General features: G+C 42.1%; 1 protein-coding gene across 5 annotated transcripts in view; it reads left to right on the top strand.

Annotated features, from left to right (window-relative positions):
* The window catches only part of Dnm3 (dynamin 3), a 464,195-nt gene that overhangs the window by 433,016 nt on the left and 11,143 nt on the right, over positions 1 to 20,036 (top strand). For 3 of the 5 annotated variants that reach the window (XM_060364575.1, XM_060364572.1, XM_060364573.1), the window contains 2 exons: positions 2,820 to 3,046; positions 3,525 to 3,761. In XM_060364575.1, the coding sequence (XP_060220558.1) occupies positions 2,820 to 3,046; positions 3,525 to 3,761 (464 nt within the window). Of the gene's footprint in view, positions 1 to 2,819; positions 3,047 to 3,524; positions 3,762 to 8,356; positions 8,654 to 20,036 lie in introns of those variants that run through there. The other 2 variants (XM_060364574.1, XM_060364576.1) reach the window with 2 other exon arrangements.

The raw sequence follows: 20,036 nt of genomic DNA, 5'->3' as shown, positions 1-20,036 counted from the left end.
GGTCTGTGCAAATGTCTCTGCCCCCCTGGGTACCTGCATGTGTGTTTTAGAAGTGAATAAATCTTCAAAGACCGTGAAATATTTCTAAGGCCAAATTTTCTACCTTTCCTGAAAAATCTGACTTTTCTTTTTTTCCGTTTGATTTTCAGTTCTCCAAATATCAATACCAGAGACACCTTTAAATGATCTTTTCTTTCTTGCCTCTCTCATGCCATCACAAGATGATTTTTCCTTTGTAATATTATTCACATGTACCCATCTTTTCCATTCTACTGTGGCATTGACAAACTCCCATCATTCCATGAAAAATAGTAAACAATCTCCTGTTGGGTCTCTGTCTACTACTAAGCTTATAGTTTCTTGCCAATTAAAACCAGATTAATTTTCCTAATGACCGGTTTCACTCATTTGTTAAAAGCCTTTCATGGTGTCATACTGCCAAATGGATGAAGTTTAAAACACATTTCATTCGTACCAGAGATCTCATATTTTGCCCTAGACTTACTAACCTAATTTACTTTCCCTACCCACCAGTCCGTCCCCTGAATACAGCTTGTAATACATCTCTCCCATGTTTGAATCACTCTTGGTTTACAAAATGTATGCAGGGAACTCTGTTGATTTCACCATAATAAGACTGATTTAGCTGACGTTCTTACCAGTGAGATTATTTACATACTTGAAGCCTTTACGACAAAAATGAAACGGGTCCCCTCTCCTGTCTCCTCTCAAGAAATAAGATCCCCCAGGTCCCCAGGCTGGACTTTAGTCTTTGTTCACTCTGGGCAAGTAGCGCAGTCGACTAGTTATCCGGCTTCCCAGTTTGGGCTGCGGTTTGTGCGTGTTCACTCACAGTGCTACAGACCTCTTGCCAGAAGACCACTTGAAAAGAGCCCGAGTCCTTGCCCTCTATCCACTATGTGGAACCCGGGGGGGTCAAACTCACTACCTGAGACTTGGCAGCAACTGTCTTTATCTCCCATCTTGAAGGCTTACCAATACATATTCTTGGTTGGTCTGTCTCTGCAAATGCCCAGACTTCCGTAGAAATTATGGAGGTCAGGCTGGAATGGCACCACAGAGCTGCATGCAACCCCGCCCACTGTGATCGTAGTCTTGGACCAGGACTGGAAGTTATATTCACAGTGGCTCATGCTAACATCTGGGGATCGTACACCAGCTAAACTGGAGGCCTTCCTTCCCGTGACGTGAAGACTACACAAAAAGGCCATAGGAAGGCATCCCATCCCATTGGCCCATGGGACCCATTGGCTCCACCCGCAGATGCTAACCTGCATGCAGCCCTGCCCTTTTGCTCGCCTCCGGTGTTCTCAATTTTAAAAACGCCATTAAAAAACGAAGCTGTGTTTTAGAAATCTTCGCATTTGAGTAGCAGTCTTAACTCCAATCCAATCCAGGAATCTTAGCTGAGCACCTGTCATCATTCTGAATTTTAAACAAATACTCTTGCTTTGGCATTTTATCTAGATCTAAATAATCCAGATAAGCTTTCTCAAATAACAGAGGGACTGAAAACTTCAAATTGGTTTATTTTTCTTGCTTTAAATTAATTACCATACTTGCTGGCTGTTCTAAACTATCAAAGTTAAGCCAGTGGTATTGCCCACTGGTAGAGTGTATACTTCTGCAAAAGGCCCTGATTACCAGCATGATGATAAGAGGACAAAAAGAAAGATGAAGAAGTGTAAATTGTCTTTTCTAAGCATTTAAATGTCATGATCTGCTTTCAGGACATTTAATTAGCATTGGTTAGAAGATCTTAGGTTGAATTTATAGCTGTATGACCTTGAGAAAGCCGCTGCAACTCCTTAAATTTGTTTTAATTTTATTTCATCACTGTGAGTTGAATTAAATCATATAACTTTTAAAGGAACTTGGCCTATATATTTCATTGATTCGTTTTCTCACATTTAATATGAACATATATTAATAATATTCAATGATATCTGGATATTTTATCATTGAATAACTTATTTTTTTCCTTAGTGTCATATAAAGTGGCTGATGTTTAGATCTGCGGAAGCATGGGGACTTTCATTCTGTGTCATGCCGCCTCTGTTCTCATCCTGCTACAAAATACTGTTCAACTCTGACTCAGTCTCTTTTACTTTGCTTGAAATCAACTTCCACAGTTTTTTTTTTTAACATATGTAGTTGTAATCAATATCTAATCTCTGCTTATACTTACTAATTCTGCCTTTACCATTCCTTGAAAACTTTGAATCAAGCCAGGCATGGTGGTACACGCCTTTAATACCAGTGCTCAGGAGGCAAAGGCAGGCGGATCCCTATGAGTTTGAGGCCAGCCTGGTCTACAGCAGGAATCCAGGACAGCCAAGGCTACACAGAGAAACCCTGTCTCAAACAAACAAACAGCAAGCCGAAAACAAACAAAAAACTTTGACTCAATAATGTTTGATTATTTTGGTACCAAAAAAAAAAAAAAAAAAAAAAAATCTAGCTAAAGGGTTAGGAATGCCAAGGAATAGAAAACTTTGTTGAACTACAGTTTACCTTGTGGGAACTTCCTGTTGTATAGCCAAGTAGATTCTAACAACTTCATGAGGCATTCCCAGAGCTGGTGAGCCCTGTTCTAGCAGTAGCAAGGTTTGACCTTCCTTCAGTTGTCTTTACCACTGTTCTTCCGAAAGCCAGAAAACAGAGGAAGCTCTTCTCTCCACCACAACAGGGGCAAACCAAAGAGTCGTACGGCGTTTCCCTTTTCTCGGGGAGGGCATTGGTGAGCTGTGTCCACCAAGTCTGTGTTTATTCCTTTCCATTTTATTTTTTTCTCACAGGTTAAAGACTTCATCAACTCTGAGCTCCTAGCGCAACTTTATTCTTCTGAGGACCAAAACACTCTGATGGAAGAGTCTGCCGAGCAGGCTCAGCGCCGGGATGAGGTGCTCCGAATGTACCAAGCTCTGAAAGAAGCCCTTGTGATCATTGGTGACATCAGCACAGCCACTGTGTCCACCCCAGCCCCACCTCCAGTAGATGACTCCTGGCTCCAGCATTCCCGCAGGTTAGGGACGAAGTCCTGCAGCACTGAGCTCTTCTGCGCATGTCTACCCTCGGCTTCTAAAGAAGCCAGTGTAGACCCAGAGAGAAAGAGGGGAAAAGTTCAGGAGGGGTCAAATGCTTCCTTAGAATGAAACTTGAGAGTGTCAAAGAATAAAATAGTGCTGAGAGTCCCCAAATGGAAAGATAAAAGAAAGGAGAGGGTAGGCTATGACACATACACACATTCATGCATACATACATGAGAAAATATTCACATACTTTTGTGTTGAAGAAACACCAGCAATTGTTTGCTATTGTCTCCAGAAACTAGAATGTGGGAAGGAAACTGAAGTCTCAGCATTTAGCACCTTTTATGCCCGTGGGCATCTTATAACACGAATCTAAGTTATGTAGCCAAAAATAAATTTTAAGAAGCAGGAAAAGATTAATTTAAACGAGAAGGAAGCGTGAACAAGTTAAAACTTTGTCTTTTTTCTCAGGTCGCCTCCTTCAAGCCCCACCACCCAAAGAAGGCCGACCTTGAGTACGCCCCTCACAAGGCCCACGTCTGGCCGTGGACCAGCGCCTGCCATTCCCTCTCCAGGACCCCACTCCGGGGCTCCCCCAGTCCCCTTCCGCCCTGGCCCGTTACCTCCTTTTCCCAACAGCAGTGACTCCTTCGGCACCCCTCCACAAGTTCCGTCCAGGCCCACGAGGGCGCCCCCCAGTGTTCCAAGGTAAGCAAGTGGCACTGCAAGAGTTCCCCAAGATCCTCCTTGGTTCTCTTCTCAGAGTGTAAGAGACATTTATTTGGAAAAACAAAAACAAACAAAAGAACGAAAGGCAATTTTGCGAACATCTTCCCACACATGCTGGCAGCTTTTCTGCTGGCACTGGGGGCAGTAAGCACAAGACCACTCGTAGTCCTTAAGTCCATTAACACATCTCGTGTGATCATTGAACCCTCTCGTTTACCAGCTGGCACAGATTCTCATCTCTCCCTTGTGAGACTGAAGCCAATAGGATCCAGTGAATGGCATTTTACCATCCTGGGGGTAGAGTCAGACCCAGGGCTTTGCAAGTGAAGAGCCGAGGCTGGGTGTTGGCAAGCTGTGTGTGGGTCATGAGAGGTGCATGAGCTAAATGAAGTCTTGCCTTCTCCGTTACCCAAAGAATCTAGAAAACCGTTGGCTCAAGGAACTTTATCCGTCCTACCAACCCAGTATTACTAACTTTAATGTAAACTAAGTACCCTCCAGCAAGTTAATCTGCAGTTATTTTCAAATCTGCAGATTATAACATAGCCGTGAGGACTGTATATCACACAGAACTGCCGCTCAATTGAATAATTTTGACAACTAGAAGCAGATTTTTCTGGTCTAATTATCAACAACATAAACTGATCAGTAATGGAACATGAAACACACTGAGGTAAAGATGTATCCTTACCTTCCTCCAGGTAGTCAATATTCAGTTATTTTAAAAGACATAAGGTGTTGTGGAGTTTTAACCCACAGAATCAGAAAATTTGAAGACAAGGAAAATTATCCCATGCATAAAGCTAAACTTTTTAATGTGGAGAATTAGAACATTCGTATGCCCCATTAAGGAAAACCTGACTCCGTGCTGTCCACCCTCCCACAATGCACGTGGAGCTTATATTTTGATCCTCAACGTGTAAAGGACAATGGACAGAGGCAGGACACACACACACACACACACTGGAAGACAAAGGGTATGCAAGAATAACTTGGCTTCGAAGTCATAAGCCCTGGGTGACTCATTCACCTATAAGATGTAATAAGTTCCTCATCTAGGAAACAAAGGAAATCAATAGTAGGTACTGTCACCCAGATCTTTTTAGTCCTACTCAAAGATCAGGTAAATACTCAGTCCAGTTTCATCTTTCTAAATTCAGTAGACTTCTGACTTATCCAAAACGAAGCCAAATTTCTAATAGTAATGTTTATTTTGCTCTCAAAGTAAGTTAAATGTTGTCCCTCAGGCTTCGCACTTACACTTTTATTTAAGGTTCATGAAGCCAACAGAATAGGCTACTATTTACATTTCACAGATAGACAATAAGGTAACCAGCTTGCCCAACGCCAGCCCACCAGGCTCTAATCCCTAACAGCCTGACTCCAGAGCCCAGGGCCAGCCACCCCAATAGGGGCTGGCAGTAGGGAGCCTCAGAGCTTGACGTTTCTGCCATGGCTGGCTCCCCTGTACACTAGAGGGTTAATGGCATCCCTGGCCTCCAGTTCCTAGCTGTCAGTTGTATCCTCCCCCAAGCTGTGACCACTGAAAATACAGATATGGCAGCTGTCCCTTAGGGAAGCAAAGCCCTACTCTGCTCGTCAACCCCTGCTCAGCAGTATTCACAAGAATTTCCTTTCCACATCAAAAACGTGCATTTCGACATTGAATGTTGCTACAGGCAAGACCAAGTTTATTGCTTTAGAAAACCTCAAATTGACTGGGAAAGTGTCTGCCGCTGTGCCAGGATGGTATGGAGGCTGTGAGGAAAAAGGGGGGAAAGGGGCTCAAGAGTGGGAAGGCAAAGTCCTGAGGGAGCCTTGAACTCCTGTTGTTTTGTCTGTTTTGCTCTGAGAAGAAGCCAGAGGGACCTGTGTCTGTCCCAAGCTCAGTAATGAGTGTGCAAGTCTTGCCTGCTCGCTTCGTTGCTTCTCTCCTTGGTTTCCAATAAGCTAGCTTGCCAATGCTCTTCAGAAAAATCAGCTTTCGGATGCTAAACTGATTTGTTAAGCAGGGTGGAGTTAGCTTTGGTATTTTTGAGCTTGCACGCAGGCAGAAGGGTGGGAGTCAGTAAGTAACGCGTACAGAATTGCCAGGGCGAGGACTGCAAAGCAGGAGGGGGGGCCACCAGGCTTGAGGAGACCCAGTCAGGGGAAGTAGGACAACAGTTGAGCTATTTTAAAATTTCTAGAATGCTCTCGAGTTAAAACCAGACTTAACTCGATCTGGCTTTGTGTACCACCCCAAATTTAAAACAGAAACGAAAGAGTTTTAATTGAAAGAAGGAAAACTGGTTGTTTTGTGCTGAGCCCTTAAGATCGAGGGCCAGCAAAGCAAGCTGGGAGGGAATCCCCACGGAGGGAGTCACCTGAGCAGAACTGGAGGCCCTGACGCCTATTAAAGCCTCGCTTTAGATGGAAGATTCTGAACACATAGCGTCTGTTTTTAATAAAAGCCAAAGCAGGAATCCTACCAAATGCAAGCCAGAAATGAGGTTTAAGATTTCAAAAAAAAAAAAAAAAGAAAGAAAAAGAAAGAAAGAAAAAAAGGAAAGAGAAAATGAAGAAAACTCTTACTGAACCGACACTTTTGTTCCACTTGTTTATATATTCTTTTCCTTCCGTGATTTGCATCCATTTTCTCTATTAAAAACTAAAAAAAATCGAGATCCCTGAGCCATCATCTCCATCTTTGGCTTTTCAAAGAGAAAATGTGATTTGTTCTCCTTAACTCCCCCACCCCCAACACACACACACACACACACAAGTTCTTTGCTTTGTTAAGGGATCTTCCTCCCTTTTCAACCTGAAACCAGAAACTCACAGGACAACTCAGGCAAGCACAGAAGGTATCCCTCTGGTTCCCAATAACACAAAGGGGATGACTGAACTTGCTGTGGTAAAAGCCACCCCAGTGTGTGCCTGGGCAGCTTGATTTTTTTCTTTTTTTCTAGACAGGGTTTCTCTGTGTAGTCTTGACTGTGCTGGACTCCCTTTGTAGAGCAGGCTGGCCTCGAACTCACAGAGATCTGCCTGTCTCTGCCTCCCAAGTGCTGGGATTAGAGGCGTGCACCACTACACCTACAGATTTTGAGTGACTTCGTAACCAGTGACTTCGACTTTTATTTCCACCCCATGCCAAGGTCATCAAAGCCCTTGGCGTGACACAGGGACCTTGAATGCTCTGTCTTTCTAACCAGAATCTTTGCTGTTTCTTTCCACTTCAAATATAAAGGGAGAGGCCGGGCAAGGTGGTGGAGTCATCTTTGGCTCCACTTTGCCCAATAGCTACTCGAGCTGTTCTGGTTTCTGTGTTTGGAGCTTTTTGGTGCGAGAGCAGGAAACACTGCAAACTAAATGCCTGTGTTAATTCATTCCACCCAAACTGGGGAGCATCCAGAGAGACCCACTAGCATGGATCCTTCTGTCATTAGTAAACCGAGTGTACACGAAATCTGTGATCTTTGGGCCCTTTTTTCATGGCTTTTGACTATCTAGACTGCCCCATGTCTCCTACCTCCATTCAAGTTCTCCGACAGGACGAAGCCCTGTTTGAAAACTCCACAGCAGCCATGGCTTCATTTGGAAGGGTGGCCTCAAGCAGACAGCACCACCTCTTTGGAGTACTGGTTCTCTTAATTGCAGATCCCAATCTTCATCAGACACCAACTTCAGAGTTAGCATAGCTATTTTCAGTTACCACTTCTTGAAATTAGATAATTGGAAATTGCAGCCTTTGACATTAACAGAACAAATTAGCTGAATCAGAGTGTGTTTTTCCTGGCACTAGCCAAGTCTGACATTATTTTACTTATTTGTTTTCTCCCTTCCCCTTCCCTTGGACAAAGCTGTTTTGCAATGGTCAAAAGGGATGAGGGTGGGAGGAAGGGTCTTTAGCCAAGGAAGGACAGACTTCATTTACTTCATCATTCAATCTTCCACTTTAAAAATGTTGAGCTAGAGAAGAACTTTTTTAACCCATCGTTATTCACTCCCTCTGGTGATTTCTTTTAAAAACTGTCAACCCTGGTTCATTCCATTTGGACTTTTTCCTTCAGCTCACCTAGAAAAATGGAAAGCAAGGAATGGTCCTTTGAGAGATGTTCTTGTGAGCCCCTTTAATGAAGACAAAACTCCCAAAGTGTGTGGGCAGGCCCATGGCAGCATCAAGACTTGCCCAAAGTTTCTCGCTGATGTCTCCTATGGTTTTCTTGACTTGGCACATAGGGAAGCCCACATTTCAGTAGTCTGATGATCAAACCAGCTATGTGGGAAGATATATAAACCCTTTCCAAAATGATGAATGCCCTCATATTACAAAAGTTAAGGCCAATTTGGTGTTCATCGTTATTTAGTTTTAAAGGTCCAATCTCGATGGCCTGCATTGCCTAACCTTAATCCCAACTCCTTTATACATTTTATTTGTTATAAATTACAGTTAACACAGCATCCTTTTCACTGGGGTATAAAATCTCCTCGGTTTGTCTTTGTTAGCCAGTCTGCTAACAGAGGACTGTTTCAAGCCATGATAAACCACAAACCCATCATTCTTCTATCTTTGCGTCCCTCACCTCAAGGTTTGGTGCTGTGAAGGACGAAGCTGCCGAACCTTGAAGTCGTGGGGCTCAGAGTGCATGGAAATTAAGCAACCCGTGTGACTAGCCTGGGTGTCCTTCCCCTGTGGTCACACATGGAAACATCCTGACTTACCCTCTCCTCGACAGCCCTCCAAAGCTGCGATGTTCTTAGCAGCCAAGTGTCATTTGCACAAAGGATGAAATCACCTTGTGATCTGTGATGTCAGCTGTGAGCTTTCTGTTCTCCCCACTAGCCTTCCTTCTTGAAGAAAAATAAAAAAAAAATTATAATCAGATATTCTGAATTTTCAGGGAACTGTTTTTTATTTTTAGCAACTAGATTTAAGAGTAAAAGCAAAGAAAGCACATTACCGTTTAAAATTATAATTGCTAAGAGCAAAACAACTCTGAGTTGTTTTTACAGATTCTTATATTCAAGGCATCTCATGAGGCAAACATATTATAAAAAACAAAACTGGCACTGAAACCTCCAAATGTAATTAATAATTTGCTGCAGATTCAACATGAGTTGTCATGATGAACTCATGCTACTTTAATGAAACTAAAATTTCAACCACTGTTCACTAAAGAAAACGTCCGCTTTAATTTAAGGCCCTCAATTAAATATACCTCAAAAAGCTCATTCTCCTTGCATGACGGTTCTTATTCCAGTGTACTGTTTCAGTTCTTATGACAATGTGCTATTTTGCTGAAATGAAGCAATGGTTAATGTCAAAGGTTTTCAGTCTTCAGGTCCTGTTTTCAATATGGTTTAAGTGAAAGTCAAATTATTTTGGTGGTTTCCTCCTTGAGTCTAGCAAAGTAGAGCCTATTTTACACAGACATTTCCACCCTACCACAGTCCAGACGACTGCCAATCTGCTTAGCTGAGGCCCACATACACCCTACCAGGGGTCCCAAAAGTTGGAATTTGTGAACTTTATGGCAGTGTCTCAGTAGACTTCAGTTTGCCTTTCTGTTTTCATTGTGTCTTTTATCTTTCCCATATATCCTATGTTGCAGGAGAGAAAAAGTGAGAAGGAAGATTAAGAAAAGACCTAGCTAATGCAAAACACAAATAACATAAATGCAGGACAGGAGACAGCTCATCCTCCCGTAAGCTCCAGTCAGTCTCCTGGTGGTGACAGGCATTCAGTTAAGCACACAAATAACATAACAAATAGCTCTGTCCCTGTTCCCTTTGGATCTCTAAGCTGCTAAGCTCAGTCAGTCCCTGCAGGACAAGTCCCTTTGCGTTTCAGGGTGGTCAATTTTGTCCTGGGTTTCACCTGGTTGATAGAGGAAGACAGCCGAGACAGGAGTCTGGCAAAGGAGGCACCACCAGGGAAAATGCACAGTTGACTATTATTCTTTTTTCCCTGTGGCCAGTCAGCAGCAAACTGTCACCAGCTGGAGTCTGCTTAACGTTCCTGTACACAAGTTGATGTCAGCTCAGAGAACAGGGAAATTACTCAGTGTAAGGAGATGTGCAGGCTTATGGGCATACAGAAGCTAGCTAGGACTCGAGTTTCATCGCCAAGCTCTTTTCATTCCCCTCACTATAAAAGAACAATTTTCAAGAAACCTTCAACATTCAGACATTCTTGGTTAGATGGAATATTTTTCAAAGGCTTCAGAGACTCGTGGTGTACGAATCATTCCTTTTCCATGTCGAACTTTTATCTAAGTAGCGGACTCTAGGAATAGGCTGCCGGAGCCTTTTTTCCTTTCCTCCAACTCATCAGAGATTAAAAGTGAGATTTAGACAAACTTTACAAGCCAGACAAAAAAACTGAAAATGAAAATGTAAGAGCAGCATCTTGCTCTGTGAGGGTATCTGGGACACCTCACTCCACCAGTGTATGGAGGGAGTGTATGAAGGGAGGAAGCCGTTAGCCCAGGGCTTGATGGCGTTGCCTGCTTGTTCATACTTTTATTGCTGCTTAAACATAGAATTTTAAAGTGCCCAGCATTGAAATTCCTTAGCTTACTCATGCCAACATATTGTAAGCATTGTCTGGGGGAACCTCTGAATCTAAACACATATTTACACCCTTTAGTTGCCAAATGGACTCCATCTGGCTCACCAGCATTGTTGCCAAAAGGAGTTTACACTTTTGGTCAGGCTAGCATTGTCAGTGCCAGAGGAAGGGTTTCTGGGAAGGCGCTGGGTCGGAGAGACACTGCATGTTTACAGATGCCACATTACTTGAGCATTTACGTGTTTAGATCACATGACGACTCTAGCCCAAAATAGAACTCCAACACAGGGCAATGTTGAAAGCCTCAAGGTATTCGGAACCCTCTCCATGGCATGGTTCATTCTTTGCATCTGGATGCTCCTCAGGCATTAGAGCCACATGATAGGCAAAACCACAAATACCAAATGTTCCAACTTCTTATTTTTAACCATTCCCATAAGCACTGAGAAATATCCATTCTTGTTTTTCAGTCAACATAATCAGTTCACATGAACCACATGAACTCATTCCATCCTCAGGCCCCGAGAGGGGGGGCGGGGTGGGGAGTGGTTTAATCAAAGTGGCAATTAGCCAAATTCCTCATGTCACAGCATCAGAAGCAGTGCAGAGCCTCTTGATTTCAGCTACTCAGAGAGAGGAAATTGCCCACACTGGGAATGGTCTAAACACCAGAAAATGAGACAAGGTATAATTACTCTCCTCACTTCACTGCTCTTATAAGAACCCCATAAATGTACAGGTCAATATAAGATTCACCAAGAAGTGCCATCCTTTCCCTGTTTCTTTGATGGCAAGGCTAATATAGAAACTAAGAGAAGAAAATAAAGACTAAATCATCATAGGTATGCTACCACAAACATATCCAAAGATTTGGTGGAAAATTTGAAAACTAAGAGATGCTAAAATAAAGGTGGACGTGACGGCATATACGTATAGCCTTATAGCTAGGGAGGCCGAAGTAGAAGGATCAAAGCCAGCCTGGCCTAGACAGTGAGTTCAGGCCATCGTAAGGTGTATAGTCAGAGCCTGTCTCATATCCACCACTCTCCCTCCAAAAGAAGGTGGGCATTGTGAGACGGCCTCAGGTGGTCTTTTTCTACAATTAAATACCCCTTTTGCCTCCACGATGTAACCATTCGAATTTGGTTTTCGATGTTGTAAAGCGACAGTATCTAAATGTGCCCTTCATCTGCATTCTTCAGTATAGCGATCATTTGCAAGTACTTGTTTGTTGTGTATTTCATCAAGCGTGAGACCGCTTATGACAGAAAGGGAGAAATCCCCTTTTTTGGGCTACTTGGTTTTGTTTTTACTTTTTGAGGCAAAGTTTTGCAAAGTCTACTTTGTTCCTGAACTTACTATATAGCCACCTCTGGCCTTGAATTTGCCAATCTTCCTGTCATCACCTCCCAAGTGTTCAGATTATAGGCATATAGTATAGTATGTTGCCCAGGGAGAAAGACATTTAAGGCATTTTGTAATCCTTTGGCTCGTTTGCTTGACAAGGGATACTCAATATAAAGCGTGTTCCATACCATGTGTATTTTTCATTTTATTTCAAACCTAATTTTAAGACTGAATGAAATTTTTCCTTCAAGTAAACCTTCCTTTAAGTATCATGTCCCATGGCCTACACCACAGGACATGCCCACTCTCTGCCCCTGCAATAGCATTCACAAGGGAAAGCTGTAAAAAAAAAAAAAAAAACGAAGCCAAACATCCACTGTTTCTTAAAACACTCCCTACAGTGTTGGAAACCATTTTAATAACTAAAATAATAAACCTTCATGTGAGACAAGTTCTACAATAGCTTAATGATTGGCTTTTGGGGTGAAAATTAAGGAAACATTAGTGTCTGCACTAACTAGACAAGCCAGGGCAGAAATTTCCCTCCACATATCTAGGACTGACAGCAAAATAAAATCTGTGCTCTGCAAACCATTGGCTTGAGAGCCAACTTAAGACCTTAGAACTACCAATAAATAATAGCGCTCAGGAAAATCCCTTAACTCACCAGGAGACTTTGATTAACATAGTGAAATGCTCTCCAGTTTGGTTCAGGAATCTGTAATGAGGAGATGTTGCTATAACCATTTGTCCCTGTACGTATAGTGGCTAGTGTTCCGCACTGTGATATTAATAAGTTGCCTTACAACTTCCAATACTCTAAATGACTCTGTCAATATCTTACTATTTAATACTTGAAAGCCAGTGTATTTGGCTTTTAAAACACAAATATGTACAAGCACATTGATGCCTCTTAATTTTTTTTTAAATTATGCTCTTGCAGCTTTTGTTTTATTTTTACTTGAGCTTTTCTCTGTGAGCCTATTTGGCACATACTGTTCATTCATAGTCTTCTAGGTGAGGGGACAGTACACGGGAGCACCCATGCCAGTGCCATTTACCAATCCTACTGTGCTGTTCGCAAATCCCCATTCCCTGCAGAGTAGGGAATTTCAGTAAAATAGTCTAGAGAGCCACAAAGAACCTTTGCAACTTACAAGTGCTTCATGGTCCCATAGCCTGTTTGCAGTTTTCATTTGAAAAACTGTTTTATTTGTCATGGGAATCTGCATATTTTACTTTTTCCCTCTGCAGAAACTGTATCATTGGGTTAAATTAAAGTGCATCTTGAAAGGTAATCGCTTGAGAGTAGGGAAGGTAGCGTTGTGGTTCGTTGTTCAGAGGGCAATGCTGAATTGGAAAAGCAAGGCTGTGGACCACCCCTCTTTACTGCAGACCCCTTGCAGGCTCCCTCCTCTATTTACCCCTGCCCTGATTTCCTTTGTCTCTCTAGCCCTGCACACCATTATATAGAACAGTCTTCTGCTCATTACTTATGGCAGACACCTGCCTCCTAGCTGTGTTTGGCAGGCCCGTGGGATGAGGTAATAATCAGAAGAGAATGTTCTGGTTCTCTGGCCGCATCCACGTACAGCTTTACTCAAAACAGCTCTCTGAGGGTGAGAACAGAGCAGCTTTGAGATCCCTCTGTCTGACATTCTGTAGGAGCCTGGAAGAACAAAACCGTAAACTTTTTTTGATCCTTGTAGAATAATGGAAATATAAATGATATCTACCTTGGCCCATCCTTTCAAAACTGTTTACACACAGATGTGCATGGAAACAAGAGCCTCACATTTATAAACATTTTGGCTCTATTTCCTCCAAGTCCAGCCGTCATCTTAAGCCCTTCTCCCTGTGGCTTATAGCACTCTTTTCCTGAGAGCATATTTTTGTGAAGGATTTCTCCAGGGTGATGGCAGTCTTTGTAAGACAGACGCCTGAAGGACATATGGTTTCCATACATTTTCTGTCTAGACTGGCTTTATTTAGTGACTCTTGGTCTGAATTGGTCTAGTTAAAAGTTTCTGCACGAGCTTGTATAAAAATTTTAGATGTGGGCACACCATCAAGACGTAAAACAAAAACTTTGGTTTCAAGTAGACAAGAGAATAGAAGGAATAGTTGGACATTTTCCGTTAGGTTAAATCGTTTTGATCATGTTGAACATCCACCCCCTATTCCACCTCCTTCCTAACACCGTGCAGAACAGAGGCAACTTCTTATTTTGCTAACTCCTCACTGTTTTCCAAGCAAATTCTTTGTGCTGCCGTTGGTGTGTGTTGGTGTGTGTATTGGTGTGTGTGTGTGTGTGTTGGTATTTCTGAAAGCTCTAATTCTTTCTTTATGTGGCCCAAAGGACCTTTTTTTTTTTTTTTTGCCATTTTAGCACCAATTTTTACAAACACAGCATTTTTCTGACTTGAAGGAGGGGGAAAAAATCCACCACCCAACAAGCCACCGAGTAAGGGACTTAACTATTTGGCATTTCGGTAGGTCCTTGAAGCAACAATGAAAATTCTGTTTTATAATGTGGTTTCTGAGCCAGTGTTCAAGGCTGTTCTAGAAACAATAAGATCCTTTCAGAGGAAAGAATAACTTCTAGGCCTGCCCAGAAGTCCCCTTTGCTCCCTCCTTTGTGAGAGCACCAGCCCTGCTTACCCACTTAACAACAACACGCTCACGGAAAGGAGCGACTGCAGGACACCCTGCGCGTGCCCCCCTCCCCGAACGTGGTCCCTTGGCCTCTGAGAATTTAATTGGTCTTCCTCACATATTTGTGCACTGACATAGCAGCTCACAAGGCACAATGCCTCTCTGTTTTTCTGTTAGCTTTAATTTTTCCCCCCTTTGGTTTTTAAACTTTGAGCTCTAAGGCATATTAGAGCTCCGCCTGCTGGAGTGTTTTTGAGACTACCACTAAGCAAGCCTTGAGTACAAGGCAACTCCTCTCTCTCTCTCTCTCTCTCTCTCTCTCTCTCTCTCTCTCTCTCTCTCTCTCTCTCTCCTAAAAGGGCAAGGAAAGTACTGGTACGCTTAAAAGTACTGACCTTTTGACTCAGCCAGGTGTCATCAGGAAAATGTTGCTGTAGCCTGATCTTTTCTAAATCTTCAGATTCGGCATGTTTGTTTTGTAACAGGAAAGCAATTTTTCAAAAAGAATTGGCCTGATCACCTTCCCAGTTACCCAGGGTCTCTCTCATCTTTTCGAAAGCAGGAAGGAGTTTCACTGTTTCCGCAGAGGTACAGGTTGCTGTTTTTGTCCTCACTGTGCCTGCCTTTTCCTTCCCCTGACTTCAAATGACAAGGGACTGCATACCTTGGAATTGGAAACCTGCCCTTCAGATAGCTGTGTCTGGGCACCTCCTCAAAAGCTTCACAGAGCAGCTTTGAGATCCTTCAGACTGCAAAGTCAGATCCTCTCTCTCTGGGAGCCTGAGGTGGGAGGGAGGTGAGGGCCAGGAAGAGAAAAGGAAGAAAAGGAAAATCAGAGGAAAGGTTTTTGTCCCTCTACTATTACTAGAAATGGGTTCCATAGCACAAAATCCCAGGGAAGCCTCTTTCTAGGGGAAAGAAAGGAGGGGGGAAGGGAGAGGGGGAAGGATTCTAAGGAAGAGGGAGAAAGAGAAAGAAGGGAAGGCAGGAATTCACTAGAAGGAATGCCTCCTTACTTTCTAGGCCCTACCCCTGTTTTCTCAGACTCGGTTCTTAAGTCTACTTCTCTCAATCTTCTTTAGCCCCTTCCTCTCCTCAGCTTCCCAGCTGTTAGTGATACAGTACAGAGGCCAACACAGACAAAATACTGTCACAGTTGGTGTTGTAAACATCATGGTTTTGTACAACTGAACACTCTTTAAGCTAAGTTGTTTCATCACTTTATCAGGACATGGGGCAAAACAAAGTCACTTGATACTCATGACAAAGTGGGGGTGATGCTGATGCTTGATTTTCTAAACATCAGTACTAACCCTGGCTTGCCAGGCCGTCAACTTCCTCTACCCTCTAAAGTCAGTCTCTCTCTCTCTCTCTCTCTCTCTCTCTCTCTCTCTCTCTCTAACGCTAGGCTAGGACTCCAGTGTCCCTGCCACTCAGATAGCACAGCTCCATTTGAGCACTTGCCTGCTGTTGTCACTGCTAACCTGTCTGTGTACTAACAAGAAAGCTTCCAGAAAGTGACAGTCTTTATTTCCATATCTCTGTTAACTTCATATCTTGTATACAGACGGGGAAACAAACAAACAAATGCAAGCTGAATTGCCCTGCAATGCTTAATCAAAATTTACTTTGGAGACTGGCCTCCAAGCAGTGTTTTACAAACCAATATGAATACACTTTTCTTCCCCCCGAGTCTACTGAAAGAATCTGAGTCAATGTTGTAAAATCCTTTTCCTACATCTTCATCTGAAACCGAGTTAATGTGAGTGAATCATCACTGAAAATACGGGTAGTCTTAGGTGTTGCTGTAAATACATTGGCACCATACTTATGAGAGAAACTTATATCAGATCTAGAGCAATCTAAAGAAACTTTAACAAAATACACTTTATTTCTATCTACTCCAGAAACGAATTTATCCAAGTTAGTGCACACTTAATCATCAAATAAAGATTGCGGACAGTTTTCTCCTTATGTTCTCATTTCAAGGCCCACAAATTGATTCATATTTTCCTAGTTGATATATATAATATAATATAATATAATATAATATAATATATATAATTTTATATATAAAATCAAGGGTTTATTCTTACAGGGGAACTATATATCACCTCTTATATGTAGTGAGTCATACTATCTTTAGACCCTCCAAATAGACTCTAAGTTTTATAAACTTCCATCCATCTACTACAAACTATTCTTGGACAACAAGGAGCTTGATGACATTCCTTAAGCCACAAAAGGCAAACAATATGCCAGAGAGCTAGAACCCTTATCGTTGTTTATAATATCATTATGAAATATATTCCATTTGGACAAAATCATGAGTATCACAATATTTTTCTGAGTTGAACCAACACTATCTAAATTTTTAGTACTTCTTTTGAAAATTCCCAAAATAAGAATCAAAGTACAAATATGGTGCTAACACCTAAAACACTGAATCCTGCAACTGCTCTTATAGAATAAACATCCAAAAAAGTAAGTGATGGTCTAGCTTGTAGCTGCCTTTCCATTTCTTCTCAAAGGTTGAATTGGGGTACATACACTCACTCACGTTCGTGATCTCCAAATTGTCACACTGTTCTCATCGAGTGCTATGGAATTCTATAATAAAAAGTGGAAGCTGGGTGGTTACCCCATGGAAAGTTTAGAAGGTTGTTGAGATGGGACCTGTGGAGAAGGCTCAGTTAGTGAAATACATACCAGCCCACATATGATACTTTTGGATAGCCAGACCCACACATTTTTAAAAAGCCAAGCATGGTGTGTGTGTGTGTTGGGGGGGGTGTACCCATAATTCCAGTGTTGGGAGAGAAGAGACAGGAGGATCCCTGGGGCTTACTGTCCAGCCAGTCTAGCTAAATCAAGGAGTTCCTTTTCTCTAAAATAAGGTGAAGAATGATTGAGGAAGACTCTAGCATCAACCTCTGGCCTACACACACACACACACTCACACCACCCCAAAGCTGATGAACAATGCAATCTCCCTAAACTCATTAAGACTGGCCTCACATCGTGAACACTCAAGGCCAGATAACAGATGGAATTAGACTTCTATTCTTAAAAAAACAATAACACGAGAGAAGGGAACAAATGGTGGCCTCTCAACCTTATCAGTGAAGCCAGCTTCTGCCCCAAATGCCACCCACCCTGCATGGGCGTTCTTACAAACACTGTCATTGTCCAAAATCCTGTAAATGGGCCATCCCTGAAGCCACAACTCAAGTCTTACATCTTTCCCTTTGATTTGAAAGCAGAAACATGGCTCTTCTATCATAACCATAAACCGCCCACACACAACACAGTGTTTCAATAAATGTTAAATGATGCAAGATGCTCCATTTCAATGTGATGGATTACTTAATGAAGCCCATCGCCGAACAAAGCAACTGAGGAAAATTTGGTACAAAACAAATAAGTTTGCCTCAAACAAACTGTCTTGTGAGGTGAATGTCTTTGGCAATGAGAACAGTTAGGAACTGGACTAATGAAATAAATTTGAACAGTAAACCTTAAATACCTTCTTAGTGTTAAAGCTGGCAAACATATTATTAGCATGAGTTATTAAAAAAAAACTATCATTCTGAACAACATAGTATTTGTCTTGAGTTTCTTGCTAAGCAGTGTTTTACAATATAGTTAATTTTTCTTACTGTTTTAGAAGTAAAACAATGTTCACTTCTTCCAAAAGAGTGAGTCAAGGCTCTTTGGGATTTTTTTAACTGTACATATTACACATATATGGATTTCTTTCATCTGAAACTGGGCACATCCCAAACATGTCCTAATCATTTTGAGAGAACAAAATGGTATCTTATCCTTCCATTTTTTTTTCTTTCTGTCATTAATTCACCACATAGCTATGCAATAGCGTTTTCCATATATAGCCCCAGAGGCAGCCTTAATGAGCTCACAAGTGAACAGGTGTAACTAATTTAGTCATTTGGAAAACAAAAAAACAAAAAACAAAAAAACAAAAAACACTGTGAACCAAAGGTCATACTAAATTCTGGGTTATGATAAAACAAGTACCAGGCTTGACAGCTAGCACGAATGTGCAGCTCCATAGTCCTCTCTCTGCCATTACCCGCTACTGCTCATCATTCACCCCACCAACCACCCGGGTCTGAGGTTGACGAGATTAATGAGAATCTGCTCTTCCATCCAAGGAGTCCAGTTTCTTTCCAGTCTCTAGTCCATTGAACTTTCCCGCTCTGGCCTTCATTTAATTTCTAGTCCTTTTTGGTCTGCATAGGCCTACATTCCCCTACCATTTGCAACCCCTACCAAGCTTTAGCGTCTAGTATTTAAAATCACCTTTGCCCTTACTGTTAGCCATATTGGCACATTTTCAAGCTTGTCAGAGTATATGCCCTGGTGATGAATTATAGAATTTCATCCCACTGCTCCATATTTAAAATACAGTACTACCGTAAAAACCACTTGCACATTTGTCTTAGGTCACTTGCCCTGCCACTCAGGAGTAGAGTCCAAGCATCTTAATGTCGCATGGCACAATGCATTCCACATAATAGGACTTGATGAGCAATGCACAGATACATGAATAAGCCTTGCTGCAGCCTCTGGCTGAGTTATAAATGAGAAAACCAAAGCCTGGAGGCATTCCATAATTAAAAAAACCCACATAATTTAGCAATTATAGCTATACCTGATGTATATTTCAGCTTCTGCTCCAAGACCTTTTTCTTTATGGACGTACAGTCTCAGACATAAGCCTGTAACTCAAAAGTGTTGTGTGGATGGCCTGATGGAACCTACTCACCATGACTTAGCTTGGACTCCATCCTCAGTGGATGCTTTAGGCACTTTCCAGTCACCCACTCAGTTGTCTATTATTCAGCAAATACTTGTTCATTGCTCCTGAATCCCAGTGTGCTAAATTCAGAATCTCGATGTACTAAATGCTGAATATACACAATAAAGCAACATGCACATTCTCTACCATTCAGGACTTTAAACCTGTTGGGAGTTCAGGCAATAATGTGTTAAAACGTGACATTTAGGGCAAGAACAAAAGGATCAGGAGAGCCCAGTTGTACTCCTTTCTCTCTGGATGACAAGCCTTTGTCTAACCTATCATGCTTGTATAAAACATGTTTCAATGGGCTTTGCTCTTCTGTATCCTGAGTCTTGCCCAGTATGCAGTCTTGCCCAGACATCTATCCATCCCATAACCCAGCATATTATTACACCCTGGTAGAGTTTCCCTCCGAGTTCAACTCCCATCTCACGACTGCTTATTACTAAAATTACATCTCCACTTGTCACACATTTGCCAAACTCCTTGGGGATGGGATGGGATTGTTTAGCACTATTCCAAGCACTAAGGAACTGAGTGATAAAACATAAAATGAACCTCCAAGTCTCAATCCTAAATACACCACACATACACACACACACACACAGAAAATGGGGTGGGGAGGAACTAGAGGTGGAGTACAGTGACTGAGAGTATATATTGCTGTTCTGTAGGACCCAGGTTCACTTCCCAACATCCACAGCAGGTGGCTCATAACTGTTATAACTTGCTCTAAGAAATCCAGCTCCTTCTTCTGACCTACGCAGGTATCTACATTCATATGTACGTACACAGACATAGACATGCACACACACACACGCTTTAAAATAAAATCTAAAAGACAAATGAAAAAAACAAATGCAGGCCACAG

This window comes from Meriones unguiculatus, chromosome 11 (assembly GCF_030254825.1).
Source record: "Meriones unguiculatus strain TT.TT164.6M chromosome 11, Bangor_MerUng_6.1, whole genome shotgun sequence".
In the NCBI taxonomy this organism is placed as follows: domain Eukaryota; kingdom Metazoa; phylum Chordata; class Mammalia; order Rodentia; family Muridae; genus Meriones; species Meriones unguiculatus.
Note: the sequence above shows the minus strand (reverse complement) of the source record. Positions and strands in the feature narration are given on the sequence as shown.